The sequence below is a fragment of the Oryctolagus cuniculus genome, chromosome 12 (assembly GCF_964237555.1).
Source record: "Oryctolagus cuniculus chromosome 12, mOryCun1.1, whole genome shotgun sequence".
NCBI classification, from domain to species: Eukaryota; Metazoa; Chordata; class Mammalia; order Lagomorpha; family Leporidae; genus Oryctolagus; species Oryctolagus cuniculus.
In genome coordinates, this window is record NC_091443.1 from 53,402,651 (window position 1) to 53,426,130 (window position 23,480).

General features: G+C 51.1%; 1 protein-coding gene across 3 annotated transcripts; it reads left to right on the forward strand.

Moving 5' to 3' along the window:
- The first annotated feature begins 1,408 nt into the window (after positions 1-1,408).
- On the forward strand, positions 1,409-18,475 carry SALL2 (spalt like transcription factor 2). Of its 3 annotated transcripts, none has more exons than XM_008269336.4 (2): positions 1,409-1,752; positions 13,828-18,475. In XM_008269336.4, the coding sequence occupies exons 1-2, from the start codon at positions 1,692-1,694 to the stop codon at positions 16,812-16,814; spliced, it is 3,048 nt and encodes a 1,015-aa protein (XP_008267558.1). In that variant the 5' UTR covers positions 1,409-1,691; the 3' UTR covers positions 16,815-18,475. The 3 variants fall into 3 exon arrangements, with proteins under 3 accessions (XP_008267558.1, XP_069909444.1, XP_051678585.1); XM_070053343.1 differs by lacking the exon at positions 1,409-1,752 and adding an exon at positions 12,761-13,002; XM_051822625.2 differs by lacking the exon at positions 1,409-1,752 and adding an exon at positions 13,077-13,448.
- The last annotated feature ends 5,005 nt before the right edge of the window (positions 18,476-23,480 follow it).

Below are 23,480 nucleotides of genomic sequence, written 5' to 3' on the forward strand. Positions count from 1 at the left end.
CAAGAAATTTGGTCCCTTTATATAGATTTTGAAAAGTGAGGGAGAAAAAAAAGAAGGGGACCTGGGCATTATTGCTAGAAGACAGGGCATATCTGGAATAGTCTATGCCCAGTATCTCCGAATTACTCAAATTCAAGCAAGAACAGTGTAGCGAGAAGTTAAAGACCAATAAAAGGCCCCTTGGGGTTTAGGCTGGTGGTTCAGCACATACTGTAGGGATGGAGAAGTCATAAAGGTCCAACTTCAGTCCACAAGGGAATCCAGCACACAGCATCCTCGACAATCATTCTCAGCCTCTGTGTAAGCAGAGCACAGAAGGCTCACCAATTCACCACAGAGTCCGCCACCCCTGAGCTGGAAGTGGCTTCTGGTAGGCTTTACCTGTGGTACCACAGGTTTCACCTACCCCTGTCCCAGCCCTGGGAATAAGAGAGATACAGCACAAGAAGCTACTGATCCCGCTGCTATTTCAGATGAGATTCCTGAAGATCAACCCCACCCCACCTTTTTTCATGATAACAGTCTGTCGGCAAACTATATCTTTACCAATGGAGAGAGAAGAATGTTAGACGTTAGACTATTTAGACTATTGTCAGATGTACCTGTTGCTGTTGTATCACAGCTGTGCAACCTCAGATAGGTTTTTTTTTTTTTTTTTCAGGCAGAGTTAGTGAGAGAAAGAGAGAGAAAGGTCTTCCTTCCATTGGTTCACCCCCCAAATGGGCGCCACAGCCGGCACCCTGCACTGATCCGAAGCCAGGAGCCAGGTGCTTCCTCCTGGTCTCCCATGCGGGTGCAGGGCCCAAGTACTTGAGCCATCCTCCACTGCCTTTCCGGGCCACAGCAGAGATCTGGACTGGAAGAGGAGCAACCGGATTTCTTAACCTCACTGTGCCTTTTGATTTATCTGTAAAAGGGACAACCTGTTATGCTAATTTCAGAGGTGGAATAGTCAAAATACATCACATGAATGAAAACTGCCTATAAATTATAGTTCTACATATATTAGGTTATTATGATAATGACAGTCTGCCTTTACTCTGTCTGTCTGCCAACCTTTCACATTCCCGGTTTTGACTAGAAGTAGCTGACTTCTTGGCCTCACAGTCAGGGTATACCAGAAAGTTCTTATTTCAGTTCATTCTGCAGTAGCAGCCACGTCCTCAGACGGTCACAGAATTATGAAAGAACCAGAAAGCACTGTGAAGATCTTGGAAGAGTGAGAAACACAAGCCAGGGGTAGTGTGTGTGTGTGTGTGTGTGTGTGTGTGGACAGACAGCACAGAGAGAGGCCTGGAGCCCCAGCAGGGAGGAGAGGGTTAAATCCTTCCCTCTGCAGTACAAAAGAAGAGTGTGCGGAAAGATTAGGATTTTTGCTTTTACAATGGGAGCCGCAGAAGCGTAGGGAAGAAGCTGAAGAAAAAAAGGGGGCGTCTCCCCTTTAAAGACTTGCAGAGATTGAGAGAGAAAGAGAGAGTCAGGAACAGAGACTCAGAGAGAGAGGGAGAGAGAGAGAGAGGGAGAGAGAGAGTTGTCCGTCCCTGGGAAGCCAGAACATCTCTGCTCCAGTGATCTGCACTGGGGAAGAGGCATCAGTTGGCTTCAGCCCCAAGGGGGAGAGCAGAGCAGGTCACCCCGGTGAAGACTAAGTAAGCGTCGCCCCTCCCTCTCCCACCTCTCTCTACCCGGGAATGTCTCGGCGAAAGCAGCGGAAGCCCCAACAGCTCATCTCGGACTGCGCGTCTGAGAACGGTGGGTGCCTGGGGCGGGGTGGGGGGGCCCAGCTTGTGGGTCAGGCCAGGGCAAGGGGAGGGCACTGGGGCCGCGGGTGAAAGCGGCGGGAGGAGGTGTTCTGTGGGGCTTGGAGGAGCTGAGACGCAGGGAGTGAGCAGAGGTGACCTGCACCCGGAGAAGCCCCGCTCAGCTTTTCTCGGGGTTGCTTCTGTTTGGGTTTCGCTTGTTTTTTCCCTGGGTGAAATGGAGTTTTCAAACTGCCTCTGGCACCCCACCCAAGAGTGTTCTCCCAGGTCCCCCTTTGCTCACTGGTCTTTGTGCCGTTGCTAAGTAACGTCCTCGGACCTGAAGACCGTCTCTGAGGGGTGGGATTTTCCCCTCTTTTCTTTCTGGAGAGTTGGGTTGCGAGAGAATGGACTGCGCCTACGTGAGGGTTCCCCTGAGGGAGAGGAGAAGAAAGTTTCTCATTGTTGGCCGGGCTGGGAGCAGCTCCCAGCTCCCAGGGGGAGAGAGCTCTCGTCGCGCTCTCTGGTCCAAAGGAAGCTGGGTTGGGGTGCGGATCGGTGTCACCTGGAGGACGGCCTGGAGGCAAGGCGCTGCAGGAGGGGCTTAGATTTGTATTGCAAAGGAAGCCAAGCCAAAAAAGTTCACCTTAACCTGCTTACATGCATATCATTTTGTGCAGATATTACAATGTACGCTTTTTAAGCAACAGATTTTTTTTTTTGTAAAGGGGGAGAAATTGTATGTGTTTTTATAACATTTTTATGACATTCCAGTGAGAGGCAGGCAAGACAGAAGCATGGGGTTCCTGATGCTTGGGGCTAGTGGTACTCAGTGCACTGTACTAAATCAAGCTTGCTCGATTGTGAGCTGATCTGAGATAGAGTCTGGTAATATTTTATCACTTGCAAAAATGTCCAGGTAATTCTTAGGTAATTCAAGCACATTTTGGGCATACTTGTCAGGGGTATGGCCACAACATGTGCACACTGGGAAAGTCTAGGAGTCCTGGATCAGGGATCCACTGTTGATTTAGCAAACAGTCGACACACCCAACCAGGTAGGACAGAATTAAGCAGGAGGGTTCTGAAACCAGACTTCCTGGATTGGCTTTCACCCAAATCCTGGCACCACCACCACTTGGTTGGTGCTGCAGCCAGGGTTGGTTTACTTTGCCTCAGTTTCCTCAACTGTAAGATAGAGATGAGAAACAAGTTAATACGGGTAAAGCCTTTGGGAAAAAAATACCTAGCATGAAAAAAAAAGTGCTTAACACATGCAGCAAAGCACCTAGCATGAATAAGCACCTTATTCATGAGAATAGTGTTAGGGTCAATTTAGACAAGTGCAGTGGCAATTTCTGTATGTGCGGAAATGAGCCCAAAGCTCGGGAAGCTCTTGGACAGGCTTTGGCTTTCCTTTATGACACATGTGCCGTGAAACACACCAGGATAGTAGATTTGTAGCTGTAGCGATTAAAACTAATCATGGATTAAACCTGCCTTTCCACCTGTTGTTAAAAAAAAAAAGTGTTGAGGTTAAACCAGTGTGCCAGGTGCAGTGAAACAAACTTAGCAGACATCTTCTGTTTGGGATGGAACTTCTCCTCCCCAGCGGCCGCTCTGCTGGGATCCCACTGTGCCCATATTTAGAGGTTCTACGGTGGCGGCTTCCTTCCCTCCTGAGACACATTAACCCTCTTTAATGCAGCTATAGGCCGGATGTTTCCTCCCTGCGCTCTATAGGAGACTTCCCCTAGAGCCTCAGCGAGGCCTCTCAGTCCTGCCCCCCTGCTGGTTTGATTGTGAAACTATGCTGAATGCCCCCCAACCCCCAAAGAGGCACCCTCCTCTCCTCCCTACTTCTCCCATCTGCTCACCCATTGCCCGTACCACAGCTGGGGATAAAAAAGAAAATCTTCCGGTGAGAGAGTCAAAGGGTGTCTTCAGCAGCTGTGCTGAGCCCTTGGAGGCGCAGCTCTCCTTGGGGCTGTGGACGTTTGGGGCATGGGCTACTGCAACAAAACCATCCCTACAGGAATAATAATGAAGGCTTGAATCCGACGGAAGCAACAAATTTCAATTGAAAGTTTGCGTTTAGAGCTCTGAAAGGCAGAAACAGACTCAAGGAGCAGGAAAGAGTAGAGACCTGCCTCCAAGGCTGGGCGTTAGCCTGGTGGTTAAGATGCGGTGTCCCAGGGTGGAGTGTGCGCTCTGCCTCCTCACTCCAGCTTCCTGCTAACGCGGATCGTGGGACACAGTGGTCATGGCCTAAGTAATTGTGTGCCTGCCACTTAAGTTGGAGGCCTGAGCTTCTGGCTTCAGCCAGGATGTTGAGGACATTTGAGGAGAGAGCCACTGGATGGAAGCTCTCTGTCTGTGTTTATCTCTCTCTCTCTCTCTCTGCTTTTCAAATAAAAAAAAATTGAAAAAGAAAGAACAGCTACCTTAAGAGAATCTAAAGACATTTATTTATTTGAAAGAGTGACAGATTGGGGGGAAAGGAGAGGAGAGTGAGAGACAGAGACAGAGACAGAGAGCTATTCCATCCGTTGGTTCACTCCCCAAAAGCCCCCAACAGCCAAGGCTGGGTTAGGCCAAAGTCAGGAGCCAGGAACTCCATCCAGGCTCTCCCAGGTGGGTGGCAGGGAATCTAAGCATTTGAGCCATCACCTGCTGCCTCCCACGGTGTGCATTTCGGGAAGTGGGAAGGCAGGACTCATCACAGCCATTTTGATGTAGGATAGGAGCATCCTAAGCAGAGGCTTATCCTGCTGCGCCACAACGCCTACCCCTGGATTTAGTTGTGAAAGATACAGTTTCTATTCATTTATATGATCTTTAAGCTTCTGACTTTTCCTTCTACCCCAGAGCATGCCCCAAATTTAGGTAGTGAGGGCTGTTATTTGGGGACACATGGTGTCTTTGGAGTATCTGAAATTATGAGTATCATCCTGAGCACCAACAGGCATTTGTTCTTTAGTCTAGGGTGCTGCTGATGTTTTCAGGAGTCGTTTATCTTTTAAGCCATGCTTACCAAAGGACAAGCAAATTCTGAGCCTTTGTTGCACTTTTTAAAAAATATTTATTTGTTTAAAAGGCACAGTTACAGAGAGGCAGAGGCAGAGAGAGAGAGAGAGAGTCTTCCATCCACTGGTTCACTCCTCAGATGCCCGCAATGGCTGGAGCTGCACCAATCTGAAGGCAGGTGCCAGGAGCTTCTTCCAGGTCTCCCACAGGGATGCAGGGTCCCAGGGACTTGGGCCATCTTCTGCTGCTTTCCCAGGTCATAGCAGAGAGATGTGTTGGAAGTGGAGCAGCCAGGACTCGAACCTGCACCCATGTGAGATGCTGGCACTGCAGGCACTGGCTTTTCCCACTACGCCACAGCGCTGGCCCCATGTTGCATGTTTCAAAAGGCTCATTTTAGCAGTGACCTGAGACATCAAGAAATCTGAAAAACCTGCTTTCCAGCCTTGTTTTTGCTCAGCTTCCCTGGACAGAACAGCAAAACTTAACAGAATAGTTATTGCACATAAGTGATGAGCAGGAAATAGTCTATTTACTTAAAAACTCTGCAGAGAAAAAAAATGTCTCTCTCCCCTACCGAGTCTAGAAATCTGGATTAGAGAACATAAAGGATGTGACTGGGGAAAATGCAAACTAGTCCATCTGGGAAATAAAGAAAACGATCAGAAACCCAGATATTTAGTGAGAAGGAGAAACCAGGACAACAGCTAAACAGAACTAGAGGGAGAGAGGAAAGTGCTTTAGATGGAAGTTGGCAGACAGCAAGAACAGCAAAAGAGGAAAGAAGACAAAAATAGAGCTTTGAGGGGCTGGTGTTGTGATGAAGCAGGTTAAGCTGCCGCCCATGCTAAGCATCCCATAGTGGTGCTGATTCATGTCCTGGCTGCTCCACTTCTGATCCAGCTCCTTGCTGATGGCCTAATAAAGCAGCTGAACATGGACCAGGTGCTTGGGCCCCTGCCCTAACATAGGAAACCCAAATGAAGCTCCTGGCTCCTGGCTTCAGCCTGGCCCAGCCCTGGCTGTTGTGGCCATTTGGAAATGAAAGACCCCTCCCTCCCTTCTCTCTCTCTCTCTCTCTCTCTCTCGCTATCTCTCTATCTCTCTATCTCTCCCTTTCTCTCTCTGTAACTCTGCCTTTTAAGTAAATAAAAAGTAAATCTTAAAAAAAAAAAAAAAAATAGGCCGGCGCCGCGGCTCACTGGGCTAATCCTCCGCCTAGCGGCGCCGGCACACCGGGTTCTAGTCCCGGTCAGGGTGCCGGATTCTGTCCCAGTTGCCCCTCTTCCAGGCCAGCTCTCTGCTGTGGCCCGGGAGTGCAGTGGAGGATGGCCCAGGTGCTTGGGCCCTGCACCCCATGGGAGACCAGGAAAAGCACCTGGCTCCTGGCTCCTGCCATCGGATCAGCGCATTGCGCCGGCCGCAGCGCGCTGGCCGCGGCGGCCATTGGAGAGTGAACCAACGGCAAAGGAAGACCTTTCTCTCTGTCTCTCTCTCTCACTGTCCACTCTGTCTGTCCAAAAAAAAAAAAAGAGAGAGAGAGAAAAAAAATAGAGCTTTGGGGCTAGCGCCGTGGCGCAGTAGGTTAATCTCCACCTGTAGCGCCAGCATCCCATATGGGCGCTGGTGATGGCCCCGGCTGTCCCACTTCCAATCCAGCTCTCTGCTGTGGCCTGGGAAAGCAGTAGAAGATGACCCAAGTCCTTGGGCCCCAGCACCCACATGGGAGACCCAGAAGAAGCACCTGGCTTAGGATTGGTGCAGCTCCAGCAGGTGCAGCCATTTGGGGAGTGAACCAGCAAAAGACCTTTCTCTCTGTCTCTCCCTCTCACTGTCTGTAACTCTGCCTCTCAAATAAAATAAATAAAATATTAAAAAAAAATAGAGCTTTGAGGCCTAAGTACTTTTTATATCTAGAGGCAAGAGAGCTTCATCTTTCAAGCTTTTAAGCTCTTGGACCATATAGATCGAGGTAGCAGCACCCTGGTCAGAAAGAACACATTTCTGAGTAGATACCTAGCAACTCAGGCCTGGTACAACTGAATTTTCGATAAGGAAGTAGAAACCTGCTATTCAGTCCAGGTTGAGCTTGAAACTATGTGACCTTGGGCAAGTCCTTTTCCTAGGCCTTCAGTTTTTGGGGCACAGCAGTTAAAAAGCCTCTTGGGACACTTGCATCCTGTATCAGAGTTTTTGGCTTGAGTCCAGCGCTGCTCCTGAGTCCAGTTTCTGCTAATGTGCAACCTGGGAGGCAGCAAGTGATTGCTTAATTATTTTGGTCCCTGACACTCTCTTGAGAGACCTGGATTGAGCTCCTAGTTCCTGGCTTCAGTCTGGCCCAGCCCTAGTTGTTGCAGACATTTGGGGGAGTGAATTAGTAGATCTGAGATTTCTGCCTGTCTCTCTGCCTTTCAAATAAATAAAATTTAAAACAAATCTTAAATCAAAAAATGTGAACATTCATCACTAATATTGGTGATTTAAGGCCTGTGTTAGGACCCTTTTATAGCTACTCTCATTTATTTTCCCAAGTCCCTACTCTTACCCACATTTAATTGTGACAAAATGCACATAACAAAGGTTCTCATTCTAACCATTTTAAAGTGTACAATTCATGGCATTAAGGACTGTACATTCACAACGTTGCATAACGTTCATCGTGATCTACTTCCAGAAATTTTTTATTACCAAACAGAAACTCTGCCCCTGCCCCACTCCTATTGACATTTATTTAATGTTCTGTCTCTATGGATTTACCAATTCTAGGTTCCTCCTATAGAGGAAATCATACAATAGCTGTCCTTTTGTCTCTGGTTTATTTCAGTTAGCATAATATTTTCTTTAAAAAAAAAGATTTTTTTTTTATTTGAAAGACAGAGTTACAAAGAGAGGTAGAGACAGAGAGAGAGGTCTTTCGTCTGCTTGTTCACTCCCCAAATGGCCACAACGGCCGGAGCTGCGCCGACCCCAAGCCAGGAGACGGGAGCTTCTTCCAGGCCTCCCATGGGGGTGCAGGGGCCCAAGGACTTGGGCCATCTTCTACTGCTTTCCCGGGCCATAGCAGAGAGCTGGATTGGAAGTGGAACAGCCGGTACTAGAACTGACCCCAATATGGGATGCCGGTACCTCAGGCCAGGGCTTTAACCCACTGTACCACAGCACCAGCCCCAGCATAATGTTTTCAAAATTCATACACATAGCACATATCAGAATTTCATATCTTTGTTATTCTTAATTTGTAAAAATAATTTGTTTTCATTTTATTTGACAGAGATCATCCATTCATTGGTTCACTCTCCTCCTACCCCCGACTAATGCCCACAATAGTCAAGGAGAAGGCAGGAGCCTCAATGTCAATCCAGATCTCCCACATAGTTGTCAGGGACCCAAGTAGTTCAGTCATCACTTGCTGCTTCCCAGGGTGCACATTTGCAGGAAACTGGATTGGACCAAGCATTCTGATGTGAGATGCCTTGATCCCAGGGCAAATACCCACCTCTGTATTCCCATCTTTTTTTTTTTTTTTTTAAGATTTATTTATTTATTTGAGAGGCAGAGTTACAGACAGAGAGAGGGAGAGACAAGAGAGAAATCCATCCACTGGTTCACTCCCCAAATAGCTGCAATGGCCAGAGCTGGGCAGATCCGGAGCCAGGAGCCAGGAGCTGCCTCTGGGTCTCCTACAAGGGAGCAGGGCCTAAGCACATGGGCCACCTTCCTCTGTTTTCCCAGGCCATGGCTGAGAGCTGAATCAGAAGAGCAACAGGAACAGGAACTGGCACCCATATGGGATGCAGGCGCCACAGGTGGAGGCTTAACTTATTATGCCACAGCACTGGCCCCCTTTGTATTCCCATTTTAAAGAAGAGAAACCCAAGCCTTGGAGAGATTAAGAAACTTTCCCAAGTTAACAAAGATTAAAAAGTGCTGGAGCTGGGACCTCAACTCAGGCCAGAATTGCTGTGCTTAAGGATGTAGCCAGCCCTCTAAGGCCCCTTCCAGGCCCAAAGTGTTATGAATTCCATGTGAAGTGCTGCTTTGATTAAAAGCATTAAAAGCCTTTTTAATATTTGATCTAATGTATTGCCATCCTGGAACCAAGTGTATTTTTCTTAGTGCCAGGTTACATATCACTATGCCTGTTCGTCTACTGTATTACATGGGCCATAAGGTGTGCATCAGTAGGTGCAATGGCAAAGGATCATGCATGTGCATTTAGGAGAGAGGGGTAAGGAAGGGAAGATGGGACAGGTTCCTTAAGAAGTCATCTATAGCAAGAGTTACAGAATCAATTCACAATTATGAAAGCTAGTAGCTACTGTGGGGCTAATGTTAATGGTAAGTAAGTTGAGGCAGTGCTTACATTAGTGTGTTTTGCTTTCATGGGACAATTAGAAATATGGCTCAGGGGCCAGCACTGTGGCACAGTGGGTTAAAGCTCTGACCTGAAGTGCCAGCATCCCATATGGATGCCGGTTTGAGTCCCAGCTGCTCCACTTCCAATCCAGCTCTCTGCTATGGCCTGGGAAAGCAGTAGAAAATGGCTCAAGACCTTGGGCCCCTGCACCCACATGGGAGACCCGGAAGAAGCTCCTGGCTCCTGGCTTGGGATCGGCATAGCTCTGGCCATTGCGGCCATCTGGGGAGTGAACCAGCGGATGGAAGGCCTCTCTCTCTCTCTCCCTCTTTCTCTCTCTCTGCCTCTCCTCTCTCTGTGTAACTCTTTCAAATAAATAAGTAAATCTTTTTTAGAAAAGAAATATGGCTCAACTGTCAATTGAAAGGGAAAAACAAGAAATGCGCAAGGTGCACATGCTCTGGAAAAGGCAGCAGCCGTTCACATCACAGTCTGGTGTAAACTATATCCGGTTCTATGCATGGAAGTAGGTGGGTTTGTTGTTTTTTTTTCCAACCAGGAGAAGACATAAGAGAGCTGGGTGTGGTTTTGGTGGGGTTGAGAGGGAGTCTGATGGAAGAACTAGCACTGAGCAGCTCCCTTTGCCCATGTCTGGGTTTTGGCCAGCTCTAGCTTAAGGAAGACGGAGGAGCAAGTTTGGTGGGTAGGACAATCCTCTAATAATCTGGTTCTCATCCTTAGCTGTATATTGGAATCACAGAGAAGCTTTACCCAAATACTAATTCCTGATCTATCCTCAAGGATTTTGAATTCATTTAGTCTGGGGTGTCACCTGGACACTGGGAGCTTTTTAAAAAGGTAATCCTAATCAGCAGCGAGGTGTGAGGACCACTGTTCAAATACACCACTGTTTGCACCTGTGCTCCTCTGTGTACACCTATGTTTTCTCCAGTATTCTCTCCCAAGCCTACAGCAGCAGGTGTAGAGAGGAAGCTGCCTGGTTTCATTTTTTCTTCCTCATTTCAGTTCTTTGTTAATTCCAAGGAGCGTGTCCAGGTCTTAGTCCTGTGTCCACGCCAGACTTTGCATGTGACCCAGGATAGCTGACCTCCCTTTATCTGCTATCTGGAGACACCATTACAGCCTCGTTTATTTCTAAGTCCCTGCCTTCATTCCTGTCTGCGAGAATTCCCGTCCTCCTTTTCAGAGGAGGCAGCCAGTGCAAAGCCTTGTGCAGCCGAGGGTTCCTCTTACAGGTGGCTGTTGATCCCTCACCTTTCACCAGGGACTAAACTTACCTTAAAGAAGAGAGCAGATCGAATTACGCAGCCGAAAGCACTTTTCATTAAAAGAGCAAGAAAGGGGACAGTGTTTCCCAGGAGAAGATGAAAAGGAAAGGATTTCTTTTCTTGTCAGAAGACTTGACAAAACAGCAACTGGATATCAAATGTTCAATGCTAATTAACAAATGCTCTGGAGAGAGCCTCCATCTGATTCCCTCTCCTTTACTGAGGCCAGGGAGCAAATGGCAGGCAGGAACCACACAGGGCCCTTTCTCTGGCTGTAGGGAAGCCACACCATGTGGCTGTGCTTCACCAAACACTGGACAGGAGTCAAGATGCTGAACGCTTGCACCACTGAATGACGGGTGTGAACCTGGAAGAGTCACTCAGCATCGCCAGCCTTCCATTTCAGTATCCGCAAGGACAAATCGCATTGCACTAACCTGCGACTTGCCAGCACAGACTCACACTCCGCCCCCCCCTCCTTTGCAAGGCTCAGGTCTAGAAGCACAGAGACCCTCAGTTTCAGAGCTGTGATTCTGTGGTCTTTACCTGGATCTAAAGTGGCAAAACATGTCAGTAAAATGTTTTCAGTTTGAAGCAGGCAAAATACACATTAAAAAGTAAAATCGATGTCGCTTGTATTTTAATTAGGTTGTCAGCTCCCCCACTCTTTAAAATGTTTTTAAAGATTTATTTTTTTTTAACTTTTTTATTTTATTTTTAGTTTTTAAAAGATTTATTTATTTACTTGAGAGGCAGAGTTACAGAGAGAGACAGACAGACAGAGGTCTTCCACCCACTGGTTCATTCCCAAAATGGCCACAACTGCTGGAGCTGGGCTGATGTGAAGCCAGGAGCCAGGAGCTTCTTCCAGGTCTCCCACGTGGGTGCAGGGACCCAAGGACTTGGGTCATCTACTACTGCTTTCCCAGGCCATAGCATGGAGCTGGATAGGAAGTGGAGCCAGCACCACAGGCAGATGCTTAACCTACTACACCACAGCACCAACCCCCCAAAAAGGCTTTTTACCCTTAACACCAGCCCATGATATTAGCACACATCTTCCCTTGGAAATTAAGATTAACAAGCAACATGAAAAAAACAGATCTAATTTGAAAATATATGTGCTTCAGGTTATTTCAATTGTTTGACTACTGAGACTATAAGATATAATTAATAATATTCAAGATTCCCCCAATTTTAACAAGTCCCATATTATTTGTCAAGTTTTTTTTTTTTTAATTTACTTTCTTTTTTTTATTTGAAAGTCAGAGAGACAGATTTTCCATCTGCTGGTTCACTCCCCAAATGACCACAACAGCCAGGGTGGGACAGGTTGATGCTGGAAGCCTTGAACTCCATCTGGGTCTTCCATGTAGGTGGTAGGGACCCAAGTACTCGAGCCATCACCTGCTGAGTCCCAGGACCTGCATTAGCAGGAAGCTGGATTGGAAGGAGAGTAGCCAGGACCCAACCAGGCACAGGCACTCGCATATGGGATGCTGGCATACCAAACTGCACCAAATGCTCTCCCCTTAAAAAAGATTTTTAAATTTTCTTGTACCCTAAATATTTCTCTGAAGAAAATAGTGCAGCTGCCATATTGCCACTTGATGGTAATACCATGCCTCAGTTTACCAGACAGGCTAGGACAGGACTGGGACTGGAACAATGAGGGTAAACTACAAAACCAAGGTCACCTCCTGCATGGAAGGCAAAATATTTTCTGAAGCGAGAGACCCTTTAAGAATCACTTCAAGGTGGAAAGGGAATGCAGAGTACCCGGCTCAGGAGGCATCATTGCCCTCTTTTCCTCTCTGAAGGGAAGGAGGTGCCCCTTCGCGCTAGGTTGGGGCTCAAAGGGGCTAAGGACACCGAGGTGGCCAGGCTGCCTCTGCTGCGTTTCCCCCATTGTTTCGAGCGAGCTCCCCTCCCCCCAGTTACAGCCGGTGGGCCCGCGCAAGCCTCGGGAGGCTGGCATCTCCCAGACCCGCCGCCCCCAGTAGTGAAGGCGAGCCAGACTGCAAGGGAAGAGGGACCCACGGAGGAGATGGCTTCTTCAACAAGCGCCAACCCCAAATGCGCTGTGGCCGGCGACCTGCGCAGTGGCTTGCATTCTATTATTCTGCAGGAGGAGGGGCGGGCAGTAAAGGAGCTTAGTGTTCCTCAGAGACGACTCCTGAAATGAGTTCCTTGGAAATCCTACCTTGCAGCTGCCTACCCTGAGAAACTTCTCTTGTGCAGAGGGACGTAGAGGGAGTAGGATGAGGAAGACCTGACAAAAGTTGGGAGGTTTTTTGTTTTGTTTTGTTTTATTTGGGCGGGGGGCGGGGGTCGCGCTGGTGAGGAGTGGGTGTCCTGGGCTCCTCCTCCCGCTGTGGCCCTCAGGCCTCTGAAGAGATCAGGCCACGCCCCCCCTCTGGAATCCACGTTTTCCAAGCTCAGCGGATCTTTTATCCAAAGAAAAATAAGAGAAGCCCATTGCCTTGCTCTGCTGCGCAGGGCTTCGTTTCCCACTGTGTCCCCTGAGCTTAGGGGGTGGGGTGGGCAAAGACATCTGGAGATGGGGGGAGCTGGCAGAGGGCTGAGAAAGGTGGGTCCACACTGAGCCTCCCCGCACCTGTCACGCAGCCTCCGGAAACCCTCGTAGTGCTGGGCGTCCGCCCCCACCCGTCCCGCGCTCCCCACTCCCGCCTACCGCAGCCCCCGCCTCCCTCGGCAGCCGCTCCTCCCGGCAAGCTCTCCTCCCTCCATCTCCCCTCTCCCAGCTTTCTCGCTCCAGCTCCTCCCCTCCTCCCCGCTCCCCTCCCCCTCCGCCGCTGCTCCCTGCCCCCGCCACCGCCGATCTCCGTCTCCGCAGTCTGGGCCGCTGGGTGCAGAGGCAGTCGCAGCCCCGGCGGCCAGCGGCGCCTCCCCCAATCCCGATACCTATTGTCTCCCACCCCTCCCGACCCCGCACGTCCCCCACAACCATGGCGCACGAAGCCGGGAGGAGCTCCTGTCTCGGGGGTCCCTGCGGGGAGCCGGCGGAGCTCGGAGGTGCGGTAGGGCCGGGCTGGGGCCGGGGCCGGGGCAGGGCTGGGGGCGGGCTGGGGGCGGAGGGGACGCGGGCGCGATCAACTGCATGGTTCTCTGCTTAGGCCCCTTCCTCAAACCCATTGCGCTGGCCAGGGGACCAGGAAAGGGGGGGGGGGGCTTTGGGAGTGGAGGGGAGTAGCGTGCGCACGCCCCGCAGCCGCAGGCTGGAGTGTCTCCTGTCCTGTCGCGGGGGTCAGGACTGAGCTGGAGCCTTCTGCAAGGCCTGATGGTGAGCTCATTTCCCCACCCCCAGCTAGTGGTTCCCGGGCTCTTATTAACCAGAGCCGCCTCTGAATGCTCCACTCAACCTCACCACCCAGGCTCTCTGTCTTCTCCCCAGGTGATGCTAGCGAGGAGGACCACCCCCAGGTCTGTGCCAAGTGCTGCGCACAGTTCACTGACCCAGCTGAATTCCTCGCCCACCAGAACGCCTGCTCTACCGACCCTCCTGTGATGGTGATAATGGGGGGACAGGAGAACCCCAACAACTCTTCAGCCTCCTTGGAACCCCGACCTGAGAGCCACAGTAGCCCCCAAGTCATGGACACCGAGCCCAGCAACCCCCCGGATTCTGTGTCCTCTGGGCCCACGGATCCCACCTGGGGCACAGAGAGGAGAGGAGAGGACTCTTCTGGGCATTTCCTGGTCGCTGCCTCAGGTACAGCGGCTGGGGGAGGTGGGGGCCTCATCTTGGCTAGTCCCAAGCTAGGAGCAACCCCCTTACCTCCAGAATCCACCCCTGCACCCCCACCTCCTCCACCGCCCCCTCCACCCCCAGGAGTGGGCACTGGCCACTTGAACATCCCTCTGATCCTGGAGGAGCTGCGGGTGCTGCAGCAGCGGCAGATCCATCAGATGCAGATGACGGAGCAAATCTGCCGGCAGGTGCTGCTGCTGGGCTCCTTAGGCCAGACGGTGGGCTCCCCCGCCAGTCCCTCAGAGCTGCCCGCGACCGGAACTGCCTCCTCTGCCAAGCCCCTGCTACCCCTCTTCAGCCCCATCAAGCCTGCCCAAACTGGCAAGACACTGGCACCTTCCTCTTCTTCCACCTCCTCCTCCTCTTCCTCCTCCTCCTCCTCCGGGGCAGAAACGCCCAAGCAGGCTTTCTTCCACCTTTACCATCCGCTGGGGTCACAGCACCCCTTCTCTGCTGGAGGGGTGGGGCGAAGCCACAAACCCGCGCCCGCCCCCTCCCCAGCCCTGCCTGGCAGTGCAGAGCAGCTGATGGCCTCTCCTCACCTGGCGTTCCCAAGCACCACGGGACTCCTGGCGGCTCAGTGTCTTGGGGCCGCCCGAGGCCTTGATGCTGCTGCCTCGCCTGGGCTCCTGAAGCCAAAGAACGGCAGTGGTGAGCTGGGCTACGGGGAAGTGATGGGGCCCTTGGAGAAGCCTGGTGGCAGGCACAAATGCCGCTTCTGCGCCAAAGTCTTTGGCAGCGATAGCGCCCTGCAGATCCACCTCCGTTCGCACACCGGGGAGCGGCCCTATAAGTGCAATGTCTGTGGCAACCGCTTTACCACCCGCGGCAACCTCAAGGTGCATTTCCACCGGCATCGGGAGAAGTATCCACACGTGCAGATGAACCCACACCCAGTGCCCGAGCACCTAGACTACGTCATCACCAGCAGCGGCCTGCCCTATGGAATGTCTGTGCCCCCAGAGAAGGCTGAGGAGGAGGCAGCCACGCCTGGTGGAGGTGTTGAACGCAAGCCCCTGGTGGCTTCCACCACAGCACTCAGTGCCACCGAGAGCCTCACACTGCTCTCCACCGGCGCGGGCACAGCGGCCGCACCTGGACTCCCTGCCTTCAATAAGTTCGTGCTCATGAAAGCAGTGGAGCCCAAAAGTAAAGTTGATGAGAACACCCCCCCGGGGAGTGAGGGCTCGGCCATCAGTGGGGTGGCAGAGAGTGGCACAGCCACCCGAATGCAGCTGAGTAAGCTGGTGACTTCGCTCCCGAGCTGGGCGCTGCTTACCAACCACTTCAAGTCCACTGGCAGCTTCCCTTTCCCCTATGTGCTAGAGCCCTTGGGGGCCTCGCCCTCTGAGACATCGAAGCTGCAGCAGCTGGTAGAGAAGATCGACAGACAAGGAGCCGTGGCAGTGGCCTCCACTGCCTCAGGAGCCCCCACCACCTCTGCGCCTGCCCCTTCATCCTCAGTCTCTTCCGGACCTAACCAGTGTGTCATCTGCCTCCGGGTGCTGAGCTGTCCCCGCGCCCTGCGCCTGCATTATGGCCAACACGGAGGTGAGCGGCCCTTCAAATGCAAAGTATGTGGCAGAGCCTTCTCCACCCGGGGCAATCTGCGTGCGCATTTCGTGGGCCACAAGGCCAGTCCAGCCGCCCGGGCCCAGAACTCCTGCCCCATCTGTCAGAAGAAGTTCACCAACGCTGTCACCTTGCAGCAGCACGTTCGGATGCACCTGGGGGGCCAGATCCCCAATGGTGGTGCTACACTCCCTGAAGGGGGCGGGGCTGCTCAAGAGAATGGCTCTGAGCAGTCGGCAGTTTCTGGGGCAGGGAGCTTCCCCCAGCAGCAGTCCCAGCAGCCATCACCCGAAGAAGAGTTGTCTGAGGAAGAGGAGGAGGAGGAGGAAGAAGAGGAAGACGTGACTGATGAAGACTCCCTGGCAGGGAGAGGCTCGGAGAGTGGAGGTGAGAAGGCAATATCAGTGCGAGGTGACTCGGAAGAGGCATCCGGGGCAGAGGAGGAAGTAGGGGCGGCGGCCGCGGCTGCGCCGGCCACAGCCGGGAAGGAGATGGACAGTAGTGAGAACGCAGCTCAGCAGTCTTCTCTGCCAGCGCCGCCGCCACCACCGCCGCTGCCTGACAGCCTGGATCAGCCGCAGCCAATGGAGCAGGGGAGCGGTGATGTGGCAGGAGGCGTGGAAGAGGGCGGCAGCATAGCAGAGGGCAGCTCCAGCCCGGCGGCCGCGCTCGCTCTCGAAGCGGTGGGCCCCAGCACCAGTGTGGTGGAGGAGCTGGGCTTGCAGGAGGTCGTGAGAAAGGAGCCAGGAGACAGCAGCAGCCGCAAGGCGTGTGCAGTGTGCGGCCAGGCCTTCCCCACGCAAGCGGCCCTGGAGGAGCACCAGAAGACCCACTCCAAGGAGGGGCCGCTCTTCACTTGCGTCTTCTGCAGGCAGGGCTTTCTTGAGCGGGCCACCCTCAAGAAGCACATGCTGTTGACGCACCACCAGGTACAGCCCTTTGCCCCCCACGGTCCTCAGAATATCGCTGCTCTGTCGTTGGTGCCTGGCTGTTCACCTTCCATCGCTTCCCCGGGGCTCTCCCCCTTCCCCCGAAAAGATGACCCCACCATCCCGTGAACCCACTGCTTTTTCTGCCGCTGCTGACCTTGGAAACTGAGGGAGCAGAAGCCGAGAGCTCCGTAGAAGGACCTCCAAGATTCGTGAGCCCTTATTTTGTCTTTTTCTTTGCTTTCTCCCGTGATACATCCTAGTGGCTGTTCCCTAGTCCCTGAGCTTGGAAATTGTGCTTTCAAGGGGGATGGCCCCCTGAGGAGTGTTTTCCTTTTTTCATTTGTTGTACCTGAGAAAAATAGATTCTCTACAGCTTTCACATCCTCGAGGGGGAACCCTCTCCAGCTCCCTGGGGTCCCCCTTCTCCCCACCCCTCTCTTTTTCCTTCTCCTTTTGGCAGGTGCAGCTGAGCACCCATGTTTGGAATTGCAGCCCAGCTCACGGGCTGGCAGCTGTCTCTTGTGGGCCCAGTGCCACGCCTTTCTGGTGACCAGGTTGACCAGTAGGACTTCTTAACCAAGGCCCTTCCTGCCCAGCTGGTAGGGGTGGGTCCCTATCCTTTTGGAACAGGTACCTGGCTTTCCTGTCAAGTGGCCTGCCCACCAAGCCCTAAGAGTCCCTGTTTCACCTCTGCTACTGCTGCAGCCCTGGCACCACCAGTGCTGTTTGGCCCAGGAACTGTGACTGGGAAGTTGCCCCCAACAGTGGGGTCCAGAGAGGCCAAGGAGAGGACAGTCCCCCCTTGTTCTATCTTAGCCTCCTGTATCCAAGGCATGCCTGAGAAGCCCATCATAGCAGAGGCGTAACAAACTGTACATTTCCTTCTCCCTCCCCCTGTTCTAGAAGGTGCCAGCAATGATTCTCCAGTAACTGGTATCTCAACCCTAAAGGGGTAGAGAGAAATGAATGCCACAGGACACTCATCCCAGCAAGTCCCTTGACAGACACATTAAGGCCAAGGTGTTTGCTGGTTGGTGTGCCAAGACCTCTCCAGCTTCTCCTGCCTCGTGGCCTCTCAAAGTTGAGACACAAGCATGTTTCTTGCCAAGAGGTCTCCCCTGGGATATTTTGGGAAATACTCAGTTCATATCTTCAGTGAGCATTGCTGGTGAGGGGCGGGGGCTGATAGAGTAATGATGGAGAGCTGAGGAATTGCTGAGGGACAGGGCTTGCTGGGAACCTGTGTAATTAAGGGACATGATGGGAGGCAGGGCATCTCGAATTCTGGTGGATGTGAACGTTCTCATGAGTGTTCTTTTTGGGCTAATAGTGACATGTGTGCAGCAGTGCACCCGGGATCATGGGGGATTTCCTAGCACTACTGTGCTTCTAGTCGTAGAAACCCCTCCTTTATTGCCTGGCCCCTTGTCTTTTCCTCATCTTCCTCTCAAGACCCTTCCCTCCTCACTTTGCCTGTCCATGGCCTGGGGCTTTTGTCTTTGCCGCTGTCTGGCTCTCCAGAGTCCCAGCCTTTGGGAGACAGGCTCCAGGAGATGTCCTCCCTGCCTCTCTGTCTTGTAACGAGATGTAGTGTTTACTCTTAACATAGGATCATGTGGGACAGGAGTCCTGAGGAGGAGAGCGAGGGTTTGCCTGTTGACAGACTTGAGGTTGGCACTCCTCCAAAGTTGTGGGCTCCAGAGCTTCCTAACATAGTGAAATGTCACGAGCAGACGGGGGAGATATTAGTGTCTTTTCCTCCATCATTAAAGGTGTTTTCGACCAAATATTTGTGTGTTTCTCCTTATTTCATGACTAAAGAGCCAGCTGGGGTGTGATGTGGGCATTCGCTAACACTGAAATTCCCTTCCCACCTATAGTTCCTGCCAACACTGAACATATGGTGCTGAAATCTTTACTCAGCCACCTTCTTTGACAAAAAAATATTTATTTGAAAAACAGAGTTACAGAGAGAGAGAAGGAGAGGGAGAGACAGAGAAAAAGAAGTAGAGGCAGAGAGAGGTCTTCGACCCACTGGTTCACTCCCCCAAAATGGTCGCAATGGCTGGAGTTGGGCTAGTCTGAAGCCAGGAGCCAGGAATTTCATCCAGGTTGCCCATGTGGGTGGCAAGGGCCCCAGTCCTTGGGCTGTCCTCCATTGCTCTCCCAGGTCATTAGCAAGGAGCTAGATTGGAAGTTGAGGAGCCAGGCTCTAACCGACACCCATGTGGGATGCCAGTGTCACAGGCAGCAGCTTTACCTGCCACACCATAACACCAGCGCTTTGCTCAGCCTTCTGAAACAACCTCCAGGGAGCCTAGGGATAGTCATTGTCTTGGTTTCTTCTTTGCCTAGAACGTACCCCAACCAAGCATTAGTGACTTGAGTTGTTTTATGTGAAGGGTGAAGCTGCTTCTTTATATCTTTCCTGAACCTTTGCCCAGCCTGATGTCAATGAATCTGTAGAATGAAGGCAAATTAGCCTTTGTTATCCTTGAATGTCATGCAGTTAGAGATAAAAAAAGGAAATCAATCCTAATAATTTCTGCCAACAAGATTAAGGTGGGGTGAAATGAAGCACGTATTTTTTTTAAACATGGTGAAGTTTAGATTTCGCCCCAAGACTTTGCTTTCCTAAAGAATTAAATAGCCTAAGTTCTCTAGAATTTGTGAGATTTTCTTCCATTAGTAAGATTATAATATTGCAAGGCCGGCGCTGTGACACAGTGGTTAGAGCTACCACCTGCAGTGCCAGCATCCCATGTGGGCGCTGGTTCAAGTTCTGGATGCTCCACTTCCGATCCAGCTCTCTGCTATGGTCTGGGGAAGCAGTGAAAGATGGCCCAAGTCCTTGGACCCCTGCAGCTGCTTGGGAGACCTGGAAAAAGATCCTGGCTTCAGATTGGCCCAACTCGGGCCATTGTGGCCATTTGGGGAGTGAACCAGTGGATGGAAGATCTCTCTTTCTGCCTTGCCTCTCTGCCTCTCTGTAACTCTGCCTTTCACATAAATAAACCTTTTAAAAAAAGATTATAATATTGATGAATCATCATGTGCTAAAGGGATACAATTGGTAAAATGATTTGCCCAAAGCCACCCAGTCAATTAGTGGCAAAACTAGATTCAGAAACAAGGTTGGGGGTGGGGATGTGAGTGGCAGTAAGGAAGTGGTATTGTGGTACAGTGGGTTAACCCTCCTTTTATGATGCCTACACATCCCAGAGTGTGGCTGGTTCGCTTCCAATTCAGTCCTTTGCTAATGGTTCCTGAGAGGCGGCAGGAGATGGCTCAAATGGTCAGGTCCCTGCCACCACTTGGGAGACCAGATGGAGTTCCCACCTCCTGGCTTCAGCCTGGAGCAACCCTGTATTATTGCACTCATTTGAGGAGTAAACAGTGGATGGAAGATCTCCCTCTCTATTGCTCTGCCTTTTGAATAGGTGAAAAAAAAAATACTCTAAAAACAATCTATCAGGCCAGCGCCACGGCTCACTAGGCTAATCCTCCTTTTGCGGCACCGGTACACCAGGTTCTAGTCCCGGTCGGGGCGCCAGATTCTGTCCCGGTAGCCCCTCTTCCAAGCCAGCTCTCTGCTGTGGCCCGGGAAGGCAGTGGAGGATGGCCCAAGTGCTTGGGCCCTGCACCCCATGGGAGACCAGGATAAGTACCTGGCTCCTGCCATCGGATCAGCACGGTGCACCGGCCGTGGCGGCCATTGGAGAGTGAACCAACGGCAAAGGAAGCCCTTTCTCTCTGTCTCTCTCTCTCACTGTCCACTCTGCCTGTCAAAAAAACACAAACAAACAAAAACAAAACAAAACAAAAAAAACACAACTATGTATGGGGGAGGGGTGTTAGGTGTTTGGCACATTGGTTAAGATGCTGCTTGGAAGTTCCTGAGTTTGAGTGCCAGCTCTGCTCTCAGTTCCAACTTCCTGCTAATGTACATCCTGGGAGGCAGCAGCGGCCTGGATTGGGTTCCAAGCTCCTGGCTTCAGCGTGGCCCAATCTCTGATGCTGTGGGCATTTGGAGAGTGAACCAGAGGGTGGGAGATCTCTGTCTGCCTCTGCCTTTGAAATATTTTTTGTTATCTTTTTTCTTTTTTAAAAATTATTTGACAGGTAGAGTTATAGACAGTGAGAGAGAGAGACAGAGAGAAGGGTCTTCCTTCCGTTGGTTCACTCCCCAAATGGCCACTAAGGCCAGCATTGCACCGATCCGAAGCCAGGAGCCAGGTGCTTCTCCTGGTCTCCCATGCGGGTGCAGGCGCCCAATCACTTGGGCCATCCTCCACTGCCCTCCCAGGCCACAGCAGAGAGCTGGCCTGGAAGAGGAGCAACCGGGACTAGAACCTGGCACCCATATGGGATGCCGGCGCCACAGGTGGAGGATTAACCAAGGGAGCCATGGTGCCTGCCCCAAAATATTTTTTTAAAAAAACCACAAAGGAACCCAAGTAGGTAGAATCCTAGTCTTGGTGCTTCTTCTCATAACCAGGGATGGTGCTAGCTTCCTGCTACATAAAGATTCCTGATGATAGGCTGGCTGCAAGACAGGAGGGAAAGAGGTGAGTAAGCTTATTATTGGCTCAATTCAAGGTAAAAAGTCAATGTTTGATTTTAGTTGCCCCCACTAGAGCAGTGTGGGTCTCTAAAATGTTATTGGTGGGTAGGAACACGTGGGGATCTTAGGAAGTCACCTGGGGAAGAAATAGCTCCTTTAATTCCTGGGAAGACTTTGTAAATCTGTTTTACCTTTCAGCCTATGGAAGGAGGTGGGTCACCAGTCCTCCCATCCCCCCTGGACATAGATAATGCCATTTAACTAATTAAACCAGACTTGCCCTCTCTTTAGGTGCCAGTTCCTATTATGGTAGCAGCTGTCAGTGAGCTTTCTACTGATGCTGATGGATCTTACCTTGGGCAGGCCCGTTCTAAGCCTGAGTCCCCAACCCTCCCTCTCACAGATCTACTTGCTTTCTCTTCAGTCTCCTGTACATTCTTTTCTCTCTCCTGTCCTGCCTTAAACTTTTTCATTGACTTCTCTTACCTAACAGTTTTGATTTCTTTTTTTCTATTTTCACCCCAAATTTATTCCTTCTCAGAGCCTTTAATTTCTTCTTGCAGTTGACCCTATTCCCCACCCCTACCATTTTTCATTCTCAATCACCTTGCACATCATCTATTCCAGTTGAATTAACTCTAACCTGCTGGACTAAGTACGTGAAGAAATATGGCTTGCAGCCAGCGCCTCAGCTCAATAGGCTAATCCTCCGCCTTGCGGCGCCGACACAATGGGTTCTAGTCCTGGTCGGGGTGCCGGATTCTGTCCCGGTTGCCCCTCTTCCAGGCCAGCCCTCTGCTATGGCCCAGGAGTGCAGTGGAGGATGGCCCAAGTTTTTGGGCCCTGCACCCGCATGGGAGACCAGGAGAAGCACCTGGCTCCTGGTTTCGGATCAGCGCGATGCGCCGGCCGCAGTGCACCAGCCGGGGTGGCCATTGGAGGGTGAACCAACAGCAAAAGGAAGACCTTTCTCTCTCTCTCTCTCTCTCTCTCTCTCTCACTGTCCACTCTGTCTGTCAAAAATTAAAAAAAAAAAAAAAAAAGGAAATGTGGCTTGCAAAACAATTTACATGACATAAACAGAGGATTTCCTTCAAACTGGATGGATAAAAGGATCACTATTATAAGAAGGAAAAGAGAGTTTCTTTGCTCATTCATTCATTGATTTTTGAGGATTACCTTGGCTTCAGAAAACAAATGTTGGTTTGTTCCAAAGGTAACTTCTGTCTTTTGGGGAACCCAGTCTAGGAGTAGGAGAAAATGTAAACAGACACTTTGATATAGTGATAGTAAACTCTGTGACAGATACTATCAATGTCCTGTGAGAGCTCCTAGAGGAAGAGCACTAATTCAAAATCCACAGATAGGGGCCGATACCTTGGCTCACTTGGTTAATCCTCCGCCTGTGGCGCCAGCATCCCATATGGGGGCCTGGTTCTAGTCCCGGTTGCTCCTCTTTCAGTCCAGCTCTCTGCTGGGGCCGGGAAGGCAGTGGAGGATGGCCCAAGTGCTTGGGCCCCTGCACCCGCTTGGGAGACCAAGAGGAAGCACCTGGCTCCTGGCTTCGGATTGGCACAGCACCAGCTGTAGTGGCCATTTGGGGAGTGAACCAACGGAAGAAAGACCTTTCTCTCTGTCTCTTCTCTCTCTCTCTCACTGTCTATAACTCTACCTGTCGAAAAAAAAAAAAAGGACAAAATCCACAGATGAAGAAGAGGGAAGGTCCATACAATCCTCTTGAATTCAGCTTCCATAATAACCACTCTTAGATATATTAACACTGAGTCCATATAACAACATAGGGACCAATGCAGTTACTGTTTAAGGACCTGTATAAGCAGCAGGTGTTTGATGTGGCAGTTAAGGCGCCACTTGGGACATCAGCAGCCCATACTAGGTTCAAGTCTCAGCTCTGTTTCTGATTCCAGCTTTCTGCTAATGTGCGTCCTAGTACTTGGGTCTCTGCCATCTATATGAGAGATCCAGGCTGAATTTTGGATTCATGGCTTTGGCCTGGCCAAGGTCTGGCTGTTGCAGGTATTTGGAAAGTGAAAAAGCAGATGGGATGATGTCTCTATTTCTCTGCCTTTCAAATAAAGAAATTTTAAAAAGTTTTCAAGAAAGAACATATGTTAAATCCAGCAAGTCCCTGTTAGCAGGAGCAGAACTGCTGCTTTGAGATGCCCCTTCAAGAAGGAACCAACTACCTAGCTGCAAGGAGTCTGGAT